General features: G+C 38.7%; 1 protein-coding gene and 1 long non-coding RNA gene across 2 annotated transcripts; one reads left to right on the top strand and one right to left on the bottom strand.

The window, feature by feature from the left end:
• The first annotated feature begins 5,961 nt into the window (after window positions 1-5,961).
• On the top strand, window positions 5,962-7,208 carry LOC126601878 (uncharacterized). Its single transcript, XR_007615848.1, has 3 exons — window positions 5,962-6,237; window positions 6,346-6,450; window positions 6,751-7,208. It is a non-coding gene; the product is annotated as an uncharacterized LOC126601878 (long non-coding RNA).
• Window positions 7,209-9,920: 2,712 nt separating this feature from the next.
• Window positions 9,921-11,277, bottom strand: LOC126601876 (uncharacterized). The gene is made up of 3 exons (XM_050268645.1): window positions 11,227-11,277; window positions 10,578-11,159; window positions 9,921-10,266 (listed from the first exon to the last, which is right to left on the bottom strand). The coding sequence occupies exons 2-3, from the start codon at window positions 11,131-11,133 to the stop codon at window positions 10,229-10,231; spliced, it is 594 nt and encodes a 197-aa protein (XP_050124602.1). The 5' UTR covers window positions 11,134-11,159; window positions 11,227-11,277; the 3' UTR covers window positions 9,921-10,228.
• Window positions 11,278-15,715: the final 4,438 nt, after the last annotated feature.

Below are 15,715 nucleotides of genomic sequence, written 5' to 3'. Positions count from 1 at the left end.
TTCAACTCCGACCGCTTCAAAGCGTCAATAATCTTGCTTCTAAATTATTTTAAAATTAAGTTGTGATTTTTTTTTTCTTCAGATCATACCATTCTTTTTTAAAAGATTAATTATCCAATCTTTGTTGATACGTTGGGGTATAACTCGATATTATAGCGTTAATAGATCTCAAGATCATATTGGAAAAGATTCAAAATTTGAAGGGGCAACGCTAGAGTGGCGGTTGAATCTATGGCAGTCTGCCGGTGTAAGGAAGATACAACTAGTACACTTAAAAAATTAGAGTTTAATTGTTTTCTTAATCTTTTTAATCAATGAAAAACATAAAATTCGTTTAGATGTGCTTTTAAAATGACTGAGAACATTTTTAGAGAAAATATTTTTTAGTTCCAAAAGCACTTAAAGTGCTTTCTGCAAGAAGCACCGGTTATGTACTTCTTCCAAGAAGCACTTTAAGTGCTTTTCCATAATTTACTTGTATTTTTACTAAAAATTGGTTCTAAAAACATTTTCACCAAAAATATTGTCAGTCATTTTAAAATGACATCCAAACAAGCTCATAGTTATTTTTTAATATATATAATTATTCACCTTAATTGCCACTAGATTCTTTTTAATTGATGTAGATTATCCACCTTAATTGTTACATAAGATAATACGAAATTGTGGTATATATAAGGGATAAGAATAACATTACTCTTAATCCGTTGAAATCCAACCCGCATCCGCATGCATGCTTAATAAATTAATTCACTTTTTCTTTACACTTGTCCTGTTTTGATTGTGCCATTTATATAAGGCCAATGAAACGTTGAGATCACTACACGTAAATAGTTACGCTCCTTTTCATATTCTTCTTCTTTTCTATCTCGATCAATTTGCCACCGCCGCTGAAACCTTAAGGCCCTTTCTCGCCTGCTCCAAGCCACTCACCCTCCCGACGTCAACTACTAGCTACGAATCCCAGTATTCCCTTACATCGTTACTCCCAGTATCAACCAGATAAACCCGGCAAACCCGCTCAACCGATCCACTATTACCAACCCATTTTCCTGGTCGGCACCGGTTCCATAATTACCAACCCGATATCCTTAGATCGGCAAAGGTAGAATAGAAGCCGACCCGCTCGCTGCCCACTCTACCCCAACTCTTCTACCCTTAGTTTAAATATATCAGTGTATAAAAAAATAAATAAATAAATAAAACTGTAAATAATCAAGTGGCAAGTGCATGATCGGTTGTACAAGAGGTAAACCTGTAGCTTTTAGTAGTACGAAACTTGTTTTTGAATGTAGGAGGAATCGCAACACATTGATAACAGATTAATTTTTCTCTTCCATGTAGCTTTGGTACCATATGATGCGGCATCTTATTTTTAAACTCTGAATCAAACAGTACTCCAAATCCGATCCAGTGACCCAAAAAATACATCTATGAAAGTTCCAAACCTAATTTTTTGAGGTTTTAAACTTTTGTTCGTCTTCCACTAAACCTACCCTTGGAGTTAGCAGTAGGACACTTTCTTTAGTAACACATGTTTATTTTAATTAATTACTGTTGTGTTATTTTGGTGGATTAATCTAACAACAAGTTGCCAAATAGAAGAATGGGTTCTTAGAACTGGATGAGATCGATGCTTACCATGCTAGCAATTTGTAGCTGAGAAGTAGGCGAATATAATGGAGCTAGGCAAATGGCGCCACACTGCTAATGTTTTAGGACCAACTTTTGATATCTTCACATGCGCAGCTCTAGCCTTTGTCCATGTGATTTTTTTTTTTTTTGGCTCGAAATTTTAATCCTAATCCTTTATAACTTTTCGTTTAGAACCTTAATTAATTTACCCATCTTTTACAACATAGTTTACAATAAAGTAAAATAACTTTAATATGATTCTATGAATATGTATCAACCCCCACACCCTTTTCATGCAATGGCCCATATATTAAGAGGTTTCACCAATTATGCCTTGTTTAAGTACTTCATCACATCGATCCTTGGAAAGATTGTGAGAAATTGAATTGAATCAAACTATCTTCTTAAAATCTGGTATGAACAAGAACAATTACTAATATTTAGATTGCATGCAACGGTTTGAATGCCACACTTAAAAATTTCTCCATCATCAATAAAAGTTAGTACTTGATGATAAAAACCAAATAATTCACCAATAATATTAATTAGAGCAACTCCACCCTTGGAGCCCTCCCCCTGGCAATCCACTATCCAATCCACCTAGTGAACAGTAATTGCCCGTAATAAACAGTAATTGCCATTTGCATCTCCACCTTTGGAACCCTCCCCCTGGCAATTGGTAATAAAATATTAATATTTTTTTCTCACCCAATCCATAAAATATTATTATTTTATTTATTTCTCTCTCTCTCTCTCTCTCTCTCTCTCTCTCTCTCTCTCTCTCTCTCTCTCTCTCTCTCTCTCTCTCTTTCTCTTCTCTTCACCGTGGCTCCTCTTCTTCTTCACCTTCTTCACCCTCGCATTCACCCTCACCTCATCAGCACCACCATCCCCCAAACCCTCACCGCCTCTTCCTTCACCCCCACCTCCGTACTCCCCATCCCGCCCGCCTCACGCCCTCACCCGCCTCACTGCCCTCACCTCCACCTCCGTACTCCTCATCCCGCCCGCCGTCCTGGATGCACCTCCGTACTCCCCATCCCACCCACCTCACGCCCTCACCCGCCTCACCATCGTACTGGACGCACCTGCAGAACCTGATAGAAAAAAATATTAAAAAAAGGCGTCTGACGTCAGATCCACCTCAGGCATTCAGGCTGGCACGAATCCAACGGCCTGGCGCTCGAGCCTGCTCAGGTTCCCTCGCTAGCCAACGCTGGACTTCCTCCCACCGGCCTTTGGGCCCTTTCCTGGAGCCTGTCCCCCGAGTAACCACCAACTGTGGACTTGCTCTTACGTACAGTTGAACCCCTTGCAACTTGCAAGTGATTTTAAGGTTCTTGCATGGTGAGACAATAACGTATGGCATATGCGTATAAAATATCAAAATTACATCCATCTTTTTATTTCATGTGTATTAGCTGCAAGCCTGCAAACATGAAACAACCTATATTTGATACTTGGTAAGTGCCAATTGACAACTGCAGCTCGTTCTGTTATTGTGAATGGGATCGAATCGATCGATCGATCGATCATATTGCAAAAACAATGCAGATTGGTAGCGGAGCATAGTAAACAATTATGGACGTACTGCGATGAACTTGTTAGAATTCATTTGTCCCACATCGGCCAGAAGGCTTGAGAACAAGTCATTTATATAGAATTACCTCACTCTAACTAACACTGAGGCCTTTTGTATTAAAACCCTGCACCTGACGGATTGAGCAAGTGGTCAAGTGGCGACAGTATCAGTGTTGTTGGAGTAGGCTCATGGCCCGTCTACTTGAAATTTAAGATGGTATCAGAGCCAGGGGATGGGCCCGTACATCCACGTGAACGGGTGGGTCCTCTTTGACCAGGTGCCAATGGGTGAGCCCCAACTTGGCTCCACGTAGGCCAAGAGATGCCCCGTGAATAGGTGGGTCCCCATTGGCCCTATGCGAACGGGTGAGCCCCGGCTTGGCTCCACGTGGTTGCTGATATGTGGAACTTCACGTGTGACCCATAAAATGGGATATCACGTGCGGGGGAGTGTTAGAATTCCTCTGTCCCACATCGGCCATAAGGCTTAAGAACAAGCCATTTATATAGAATTACCCCACTCTAACTAACAATGAGGCATTTTGTATTAAAACCCCATACCTGACGGATTGAGCAGATGGCCAAGTGGGGACAGTATCGGTGTTGTTGGAGTGGACCCATGACCTGTTTACCTAAAATTTAAGGTGGTATCAAAGCCAGGGGACGAGCCCGTACTGCCACGTGAACGGGTGGGTCTCCTTTGACCCCACGCAAATGGGTGAGCCCCGACTTGGCTCCACGTAGGCCAAGAGATGCCACGTGAATGGATGGGTCCCCATTGGCCATGTGCGAACGGATGAGCCCTGACTTGGCTCCATGTGGTTGCCGATGTGTGGAACTTCACGTGTGACCCATAAAATGGGGTCTCACATGTGGGGGAGTGTTAGAATTCCTCTGTCCCACATCGGCCAGAAGGCTTGAGAATCAAGTCCTTTAAATAGAATTGCCTCACTCTAACTAACACCGAGACCTTTTGTATTAAAACCCCACACCTGACGGATTTAGTAGGTGGCCAAGTGGGGACAATATCGGTGTTGTTGGAGTGGGCTCATGGCCTGTTTAAGAGATCTAAATGCAGTAGAAGAAATGGGAAATGTAATTATTAATGTGATCAATAAATTTGACTCCATTTATCTTATGGGTATAGTTCCCGTTCATTAAACATCTATAAATTCATGTCACTAGTAGAAAAATCGAGTAGTATTTTTATTATTTGTAAATGTGAGGTTTTATCTTTCATTCATATGAATTGCAAGTTCGACGTTAAACTAAGTGGTTGGCTTAACCCAACTTCTATGTCCAATAGAATTGTATCAAACAAAGCAAACGTAAACTTCTTGATACAAAAAATATAGCTTATTTTAATTATTTAGCCGGCATCTACGTTCCATTGATGAAAAACCAAATTCATACACGTTACTTAATTGATGATGATGATGATCCGCGGTTGAAAATTAAAAAGAGGCAAAGGGGATATATTTGATTTTGACGTTGTACTTGCACTAATAAATAATAATTGGTACCTAATATTCATACTATTGGCCTTTTCCTTCTTGTGGTTCACACGAGAGAAAAATAAAGGCAAATATTAAATAAAGATGTAAGAGTTAAGGGGCAACAAACTTTCAAATTTCTAATAAGACGGTACTGGGAAAGTTAGATTGAAAAAGGCCCAGGACTAAATAATATTCGGAAATAGGAATGGTGGTTGAATCTTGACTGTGGCAGAATTTGAAGACTTGTCTTAAACTTTAAAGACAATATAAATATAAACCCAACATGACCAGTGTGCTAACTAGTATCTATGATCACATGACGCATGGTTAATTATTATATTACCTAAAATTCAAATGTAATACTAAACAAGGGAAATGATCGTCGCCGGATCCTTTTCTTGGAGATCCCAGAAATCGTGTAATCATGTATATTCATCGTACATCCTGCGGTAAGAAATTATTTAAAATTTAAAATTTAAAATTAAATATAAATATATGATGAACGGATATGATTACACAATCCCCGATCCTCAAAAAAAGAATCCGGCGATGATTCTTTTCCCTAAACAAAACCCCCACTTACTCTCTATATACTATAGTCAATAATTGTTAGAGTAAGATCTCTTTGGTTCTTTACAGTACATGCAACCTGAACCACTGTATATACATTTTTCAGTAATGCTAGGTAGAAAAATATTTTTCATTATAATCGCAATACAGTCACGTTGTTATTCATTTTTTATTGCTATAACACTTATTCATACTATACGTAACTCATGAAATATATATATTTTTAAATAGTATTATTAAAAAGAGGGAGAAGGTTCAAAAGTCGAAACTATTGCGATAATTTAAGAAAGGGGAAAATTTCGAATCCGAGATGCATTGACGAAAACCAACACCTTATCCATTAGGATATATATTAAACCGTCAAATTCATACACTATCTATTCTGTCATTCACCCATAATAAAACACGTAAATGAGTAACACAATATATGTACTGTTACACAGAAATTTTCCTCAAAGCAGGTATTGGTAATTAATTACTATGATTAGAATATGTGATTCCAACAGACAGGTGGATCATTATGAGCTTTAATTTAGATCCTCTCCACCAATCAGTGTAAGTGTACATGATGAAACTGACTAAGTTTCCAATTATTTATATATAAAATTATGCTGAATCTTGAAAAATAATGAACAAGGTGGTCTCTGCCTAAGAATGAACACAACACAACGCAGCTGCCCCCACACAATAGGAAACAAATCCGTGATTGTCGCTAAAGACTAAAAGAGTTGCAAAAACCCAAAGCCAAAGCACAAACTCTTGTGGAGAGATAGAGACAGGAGGGTGTAAGTAGATGCAGCAGCAGTAGCTAGCTTTCCAGTTATGGGAAGAAATCCTTGTTGTTCCAAGGAAGGAGTGAAGAGAAGACCATGGACTGCTCTTGAAGACAAAATGCTTGCAGATTACATCCAAGCACACAGTGAAAGAAAATGGAGCAATGTTCCTAAACAAGCAGGTGAATATCATGGTCGACGACGTTTTTCATTTTTATGTTTTATCAACCATTATCATACGTGAGATTTGAACTCATGCGTTCTTTGTTGAAATCGGAAACATGATGCAGGGCTGCGGTGGCTAAATTATCTGAGACCAAACAAGCGAGGCGACTTTACAAAAGATGAAGAAGATCTCATCATCAGACTCCACAAACTCTTAGGCAACAGATCTTGTATTGTCCTATTTGCTTCAACTCATATATATATATATATATATATATATATATATATATTTTTTTTATTTTTTTTTTTTTTTTTTGAAATACGTTAAAATATCAAAAATTAAATCCCAATTGTTTAATTGACCAAAATTAATTAAATATCGACATACAAAACTAACAATTTCGTGAATTGGAATTTGATAAATGATCATTTCGAATGATCATTTCGACCAATTTCCTTTTTCTTCTTCTTTAATTTGTGTTGAATTTGATTACTAATTTACTTACGGTTAAATTTTGTGATTGGTGTAGATGGTCTCCAATAGCTGGGAGAATTCCAGGACGAACAAACAATGACATCAAGAATTACTGGAATAACAATTTATGTAAGACACCACAACAGGAAGATAAATTATCATGTAGACCCTCCACCTCCACTGAGTTTTCAGACACAATATACAACAATCAAAAGTTGAAGAAAAACTAACAAATGGCACCAGTTGCAATAATAATTTTGCATAGGGGTCCTTCATGCTTGGCAATTTAGTTGACATCATAGCAGAAGAATCTGAATCAAGGGAAGATGGTTATTCCAGAATCTGGGAAAATATTGGTGGAAGATTTTAGGGAGATGAGCCTCTCTGAGTTTCTGGATACTGACTTTGCAAAGCCGAGCAATGCGTTTGTATTGAATTTTGATGTATATTTGCTTAATGAAACAATTACAAGATGAAACATATATATAGGGAAGAAAAAGATCATAAGCCTAATTTTGCCTAACTTACCTATCTTGCTTGACTAACCTAACTTGCCTAACTTTGAACAAAAAAGTTGACTAGCCTAATTTCACTAGTCATCCAACACCATTATTCCAACATGTTTATTTCATGCATTTTAACACTCCCCCTCAAGTTGGAGTGTGAATGTCGATGACACCCAACTTGCTAATTAAGACCTCAAATTGTGCCGAGCTTAGTGGTTTGGTGAACAAGTCTGCAGGTTGATTCGAGGTCCGTATGTAAGCTGTTTGCACCATTCCCATTTGAATCTTCTCACGTACTAGGTGACAGTCTATCTCTATATGCTTCGTTCGTTCATGAAACACTGAGTTCGAAGCAATGTGCATGGCAGCTTGATTATCACAAAACATTGTGACTGGTTGTGCATGATTTACTTGCAAGTCCTTCAAAATGTTTCTTAGCCATATAACTTCACAACAAGTAGTAGCCATAGAACGGTATTCTGCCTCTGCACTAGAACGAGATATTGTGCTTTGTTTCTTCGTTTTCCAAGATATCGGTGCTTGTCCAAGGAAGATACAATAACCGGTTATTGACCTTCTAGTGTCTTTACACCGAGCCCAATCAGCATCACAAAAGGCTTGTAATTGTAGTGAACCTGTAGAAGGCAAAAGAATTCCCTGTCCAGGAGATTGTTTGATGTACCTGAGAACCTTATGCACCGCTTCAAGGTGTGGTTGTCGTGGCTTGTCCATGAATTGGCTCAACATATTAACCACATAAGTCAAGTCAGGCCGCGTGATGGTTAAGTAAATCAGCCTCCCTACGAGTCGCCTGTATGAAGAAGGATCATGTAGGAGCGTCCCATCAGTTTGTGTAAGGGACAGGTTTGGTTCCATTGGTAATCGTGAGGGCTTCGCACCAAGGAACCCAGCATCTTCTAGTATCTCCAACGCATATTTGCGTTGGCACAAGGCAATCCCTTGTTTAGATCTTGCAACTTCTATCCCCAAAAAGTATTTGAGTTTTCCCAAATCCTTTAGTTTAAAATGTTGGGAAAGGAAGAGTTTAGTCTCTTCAATTTCTCTCAAATTGTTACCTGCAAGTATCACGTCATCAACATACACAAGTAATGCCATAAAACTGCCTTGACGGTTTCAGACGAATAATGAGTAATCTGACCATGATTGATGAAAACCAGCAGTCTTGAGAGCACTAGACAGCTTGATAAACCATTGTCTCGAGGCCTTTTTTAAACCATAAATGGATTTATGTAATTTGCATACTCGTGTCTCCCCCTTTCGTCCGAACCCAGGAGGCAGGGACATATAAACCTCCTCGTATAAGTCACCATGCAAAAAGGCGTTGTTCACATCAAGTTGATGAAGATGCCAGCCTCGTATGGAGGCAATACTCAGGAGGACGCGGACGGTGGTGAGCTTGGCAACTGGAGCAAAAGTTTCCCGATAATCAAGCCCCTCAATTTGACTATAGCCTTTAGCAACGAGAAGAGCTTTGTAGCGTTCAACACTGCCGTCAGGTTTAAGCTTCACCTTATAGATCCATTTGCAACCGATGGGATGTTTGTGAGGTGGTAAGGGCACAAGAGTCCAAGTGCGATTGTCATGAAGGGCAACAATCTCTTTTTGCATGGCGTCACGCCATTTTGGATCCTGAACAGCTTGCGAAAAACTGGTGGGTTCTTTAATAATGGTGAGGGTGGTGAGAAAGGTTTGGTGAGTGGGGGATACATGGTCATAAGATAAATAACGAGATATGGGGTGAGATGTACCTGATGACTGGACCATGCTTGTGGAAGATGTGGGAGCAACACGGGAAGGGAGGGCCACCTCAACATGAAAGTCCTGCAAAAATGTGGAAGTTTTGGTCGGTCGAGTGCTACGACGGAGTGGAGGTGGTTGGTCTGGTGATGGAGTGGTTGGAGGTGGTGAAGAGTGTAGGGTATGTGAAGGTGTTGATAAGGTATCTGGTGGTGGAGTTGTAGTAGGTAAAGGAGATGAGAGTGGTGTGATGTCGGCAAGTGTGGGAAATGTGATGTTTATTTCTTCGGGTGCAAGGCTTGAGTGCGACTCAATGGGAGAGGTCAAGTCAAACGTGATGGGTGAGGGTGTAATGTTTGATGGAGACGGGGCAGCGGAAGTGGTATGATTTTGCAATGGAAAATGATCTTCAAAAAAAACAACATCCCTAGAAACAAAAGTCTTATTGTGTTTTATATCAAACAATTTATAACCCTTTTGACCATAAGGATACCCAAGAAAAATGCATTGGATTGCACGGGGGTTGAATTTAGAGGGCCTTTGGGCGTGTGTAGTTAGGTGCTTTGTGAAACAGTTTTTCGTAAGGTGTTTTACCTTGGAGAAGTGGAGTGGGTGTTCTATTGATGAGGTAGGCTGAGGTTAAGATTGCATCCCCCCCAAAAACGTTTTGGCAAACAAGCTTGAAAGAGCAAAGCCCGAGCAACATTGAGCAAATGCCGGTGTTTACGTTCGGCAACACCATTTTGTTGTGGTGTGTTGACACAACTAGATTGATGTATGATGCCTTTGAGAGCATAAAATTGCTCAAGCTTAAACTCAGGGCCATTGTCACTTCGTATGATTTGAACTCTGGTATTGAATTGAGTCTCAATCATTTGAATGAATCCGACCAAAATGTCTTTTGTGTCAGATTTATGTTTCATCAAATAAACCCAAGTGCTTCTAGTGTAGTCATCTACGATGGTAAGGAAATACTTGGCACCTGAAATAGAAGCAACTTGATAACCACCCCAAATATCAATATGCAATAATTCAAAACATGATTTGGTAGAAATAGAGCTCAAAGGAAAGGGTGATCTTGTTTGTTTGGCCAATGGGCAAATTAAACATTTTTCCAAATCACAAGCCTTATTGTTAAATAAAGGTAATAACGAAGTGACTTTATGAGATGGGTGTCCTAGGCGTTGGTGCCAAAGCTTTGGTGAGACGGTTTGAATATTGTTGCATGTTCCTTTCTTTGATGGGTCGAGGTAGTAAAGTCCATCCCTTTCAGTTCCTGTCCCAATCATCTTCCCCGAGCGAAGGTCCTGAATGACACAAAATTGGGTGAAGAAAATGGTGACATATAAGGAATCATAGGCTAGTTTACTGATAGATATTAAATTCAACCTAAAGAACGGCACACATAGGACATTTTCAAGGATAAGATTATGAGAGAAAACAACTTGTCCAATGTGAGTGACTTTGACAACGGAACCATTTGGCAGTTCAACTGTATGATTTTCAACAGCTCGTGAGTGTGTAAGGAGACTAGGACTGCAAACTATGTGATCCGTGGCACCACTGTCCAGGATCCAAATACTTTTGGTTCCTTTACATGAAAAAGAGAAGGCTTTACCTGAAAGTTCTTCATGACTAGGAAGATTACTGACTTGATTGGCAAATGATGATTTGTTCTTGTTCAACATCTGAAGGATTTGCTTGCAGTCCTCCTGAGAGAACGGGAAATTAGGCACTGTCTCTTGCTTGTTACTTTGTGAAACTTGATTCCCCTTTGAAGAAAAGAGACGATTGGATTCGGTCTCTGTGGCTGCTTTCCGTTTTTGACAGAAATCGAAGGTGTGGCCTTTCCATCCGCAAAAAGTGCACTTGAGATGTGCACGACAATTTTTGGTGATGTGATTGGTTTTATTGCACTTTCCACATCGCATCTCCTTGTCTTCAGGTGTAGGTTCTCGCGACAGATTCTTCACTGCAAAGACAGCAGTTTCTAGTTGTGTGCTTTTCCCATTGGAAACCTCTGCCTGGCGTTCATGTCGAATGACCAACGCATATGCCTTGGTCACCGTAGGCAGTGGTTCGAGAAGAAGAGTATTGCTTCGAACCGTAGCATACGATTCGTTCAGTCCCATAAGGAACTTCATGGTTTTCTGAGTTTCAACATATGAGTTCATCTCATTCTTTGTTCCACAACTGCATGCTGGAACAGAACACAAAGTATCACGTTCATCCCATAAACTTTTAAGTTTAGTGAAGTAAGAACTTACACTCATATTGCTTTGGACGCAATCATGGATCTCGTTCTCAACATGGAACAGCTGAACTATATTCACATGTGAGAACCTCTTCTGCAGATCGGTCCACATTTGTCGAGCATCCTTGTAGTTGATGACACTCCCTGAAATCTCCTTTGACATGGAGCCTAGTAGCCATGTCTTGACCAAGTTGTTGCAGCGATTCCATTGTTGTAGCTCCTCAAAATTATCCTCACTTGGTTTGTTGGTCGTTCCATCAACAAAACCAAGTTTTTCTTGACCGTTAAGGCCATACTCATGGATTGAACCCATGTGTTGTAGTTGTCTTCCACCAATGGTTGTGGTACGAGGATTGCACCAGGTTGATCCGAGTGGTGGAGATAGAGCGGGTGGTTGGGATTTTCCCATTTTGAATGAGAGGCCATGCCTAGAATGGTTGACCTCGTGGCTGCTTTAGAGCTGTGTTTTGTGGTTTTTCCCAGATCACAGCTCTGATACCATATTGAATTTTGATGTATATTTGCTTAATGAAACAATTATAAGATGAAACATATATATAGGGAAGAAAAAGATCATAAGCCTAATTTTGTCTAACTTACCTATCTTGCTTGACTAACCTAACTTGCCTAACTTTGAACAAGAAAGTTGACTAGCCTAATTTCACTAGTCATCCAACACCATTATTCCAACATGTTTATTTCATGCATTTTAACAGTTTGGGTTTGGGATGTGTGATGTCATGAGTTATGAAGTGATACTTGAAGGAGAATATGGCTATGGATTCTGGTGATGGATCTTAGATGGCTGCTTAATCACTGATAGCTGAGGAATAATGGCTTATGGAGTAAATAACAAATAGAGTAAATTGTAGCAATGGTCCTTGAACTTTAATCAAATTGGAGCAATGGTCCCTCAATTAAAAATCCATTACCATTGGTCCCTCAACTTATCAAAATGTGTAGCTATAGTCCTTTTCATCAATTTCTTCAAAATTTTGTCAAAATAAGTTATGTTGGAATAACCATTTATATAATTAGGGTCCCTCAACTCATCAAAGTGTGTAATTATGATCATTTTCGTCAACTATACATCAAAATTTTTGTCAAAACGAGTTATGTTGGAAGGACCATTGCTACAATTGGGTTAAAGTTAATGGACCATTTCTCCAGTTGAATTAAAGTTGAGGGACCAAATGTAATGAATTTTTAGTTGAGGGATCATAGCTGCATGTTTTGATGAGTTGAAGGACCAATAGTAATTGATTTTTAGTTGAAGAACCATTGCTCCAATTGAGTTAAAGTTAAGGGACCATAGCTACAATTTACTCTAACAAATATGTATTGCCTAATGGCATTATCGAAATTATGTGTATTACAGTACTGAATAAAGGAGATTAAGGAGTTGCTTAGGATTTTGCTTCAGGCTTGTGCTAAGAAAATTAAAAATGCAAGAAGGTTGTACTTATATATTCTTTGCATCCTAAGTTGTATGCTCCAATTCCAAATTGAAGATAAGTTCTTGAATTAGAGAATAATCGTGGGATTGTTGCGAGATGTTGAGTATTCGTAGGCAACGTTCACATCCCGCAACTATTGAGTGCGTAAAACCAAAACCAATAACAAATCCTAACTTCACACCAAGCTTTGAAGCTATAATAAATGCCACAACGTCCTTCACTATCATAGCATTTTAATCAAGGGCGTACTTACTGCGTATAATAAGAGCAGTAACAGGCGCCTCAGCCTATGTTGTAGTAAGTCTATAGGCCTGGATGATAGACTGTATTATACATGCATGAATTATTATGTGATCATACTACAATTATTCGATCCCTTAATTAAACCGTTAAGAAAGTACCAATAATTGCCTGACCTCTCTCTTTCGAATCAATTTGAATTTGCCTTCTAGCTCATTAATGTATGATTCTTAATCCAAACCCCACATCGATCGTGAGTTCATAATTAATCCTTCAACTATGTGGTCAATGCGTAACCCCAAAATATATGGAACGTTTTTCACACACATGTTAGAGTGTGATTATGATTCACATGGTCTAGATATTTCAGATTAGTATAAAGTGATAAGGTCTCAGTTTGTTTATAAGAGTAATCCAGTTTTGGTTTGGATTTGAACTCTGTTTGGGATTTGAGTTTAGTACTCCTGATTGTACAAGGATTTAGTTTCATATTCCTTGTAGGATTGTTATAGGTGATCCGGAACTTGTAGTATAAAACCACAAGCCCCTGCTCTCGCAAAGACACACTCTGAATTTCGTTCCAGTTGCCTATAATCTGGAGAGTATCGAGCTTTGCAGAGAGGAGAAGGTTTTGTGCAGATTTCCATATCTTATTCGTCTGTGAACATGTCTGCAGGTATGCACTGATACAATTATTTCTGTTCTTACATTCATATTGCGTACATGATCAAGGGGTTGTGATTTAATTGTTTAATCCTTGTGTTCTTGGTTGTTGAGTTGATCGATAAGTATTTATCTCTTCTTACAACACATACTCTTAATTATGCGTAGTTATTGGATAAACAAATTTTGTTGTTGGTTTCTGTACTGCGTTTGTTTTCTGGTATAGTATTGTGGATTTGATTAAGGAGGTGTATTCAATTGGGATTTTAAGGGATTTTAATTCTTTTAATGAATCTAGGGGTATTCAATCAAGATTTTAAGTGATTCTCTGAAATTCAAAGTGTATTCGGTTGATGCACAAAATCGGTGAGGACTTTGGTACAACAGAAAGTGTTAAGTTTGTGACATTCGCTAGATTGCTCTGGTCACTAGTGTGGATAAGTATGTAAATGGATAGGGACAGGGAAGCAAACACAAGATGTACGCGGTTCACCCAGATTGGCTACGTCCACAGAGTAGAGGAGTTCTCATTAATTGTGAAGGGTTTACACAAGTACATAGGTTCAAACTCTCCTTTAGTGAGTACCAATAACTGATTTAGTACAAATGACATTAGGAAATATTGTGAGAGAATGATCTCTATTTATAGAAGAGAATTTCTAGTTTCATTTTGACATTGACACGTGTCGTGTTGTGATTGGCTTCTGATGTTGACACGTATCGCGTTATGATTGGCTTCTAATGTCAACACGTGTCGCGCTGTGATTGGCCTCCTGGTTGGAGGGAAACTCTTCTGGGTCATTGACGGTATAACGTTGACCGATGCTCGATAGTTTCGGGATTTATCAAGTATCGTACAAACATATTCAATTAAAATTTTAAGATAGTTTATTAAAATCCTTAGAAATCTGGGTGTATTCAATTAGAATTTTAAAGAAGTTTATAACATTTCAGGTGTATTCAATTAGAATTTGAATTTAAAGAATTTGGAAAAGTTGAGGAATTAGAGGGAATTGGAGAGATTTTGTAGTGTATTTTAAGCATTTACAAATCTCACATCTCCCCATGAGATTTCGAGGGAATTGAATCAAAATTTTATATGGAATCTCTACAAATCAGTTAAACTCCACAAAAATCCATAGATTTATAAATCCATTAAAATCTCTCAAATTCTCAATTGAATACCCCCCTAACTTTGTTTCCATTATTGTACTCCAATTAGGGTTCCCATCCCGAAACCCTAGCATAGACCAATGGGACCAATGGAGGTAGAGAGTGCGTATTCCCCTACCTAATGATGAATATAAGTTAAAATTCTACATTGATCATCTTACAAAACAAATCACGTGAAGACAATATCAATGCAATTAGTGATATTTTGAAACTTTAACACATGAACCCTAATTAGAAAACAACATAGACCAATGGAGCCAACGTTAGAGAGATGCTAGAGAAACCCTAATAAGAAAACAGCATAGACCAATGGAACCAACACTAGAGAGATGCTAGAGGGAGACTCTGCGTTTTCCCATCCCAAAACCCTAATTAAAAAACAGCATATTCCAATGGAACCAATGTCAGAGATAGAGATAGAGATATCGAACTGTGGCTTTTCAACATTGATTTAATGTAGTGTGGGAGAGAAGTGGCAGTTTCAGAAAGGAGTAAATATCTACCTAGTTAATTAGGAACTGCTGAATTCACCGCCAGATCTGCAAAGCCTGGAAAGTCAATCCTGTGAAAACAATTAACCTAGCTAGAGGAATTCAATACCGAGGGACCTAGCTGTGTGTACACACACACACACACATACAAAAGGTCGTCCCCAATGATCTCCCTTCCTGTCGTTTCCAACTTTTTGCTATACAGACACCAACCTTTAAATATAATAACTCACCCGAAAACAAAACAGAAACTGCTCCTCCCATCTCCAAAATAGTAGGTCTCATATTTTATAGTTTCTCAAGGAAAATTTATTTACATGGACCTGACTCATATATTAGGTCTTCATATTTTATATATTTTTAAGGAAAATTTTAGTTTATATGGACCTGACTCATATATAGGGCAGATAAATGCTGACTACCGTGCATGAATTCCATACAAATATCGTTAATCTTCTGTGTCCACTGATATGAATTG

This window comes from Malus sylvestris, chromosome 15 (assembly GCF_916048215.2).
Source record: "Malus sylvestris chromosome 15, drMalSylv7.2, whole genome shotgun sequence".
Lineage (NCBI taxonomy): Eukaryota > Viridiplantae > Streptophyta > Magnoliopsida > Rosales > Rosaceae > Malus > Malus sylvestris.
This window is presented reverse-complemented; position numbering and strand designations above follow the sequence as displayed.

Coding starts and splice junctions, on each gene's coding strand:
- LOC126601876 (XM_050268645.1), bottom strand. CDS start 11,133: ATGAACTCATATGTTGAAACTCAGAAAACCATGAAGTTCCTTATGGGA. Junction 10,267..10,577: donor TAGTCATGAAGAACTTTCAG/GTAAAGCCTTCT, acceptor TGTGTCATTCAG/GACCTTCGCTCGGGGAAGAT.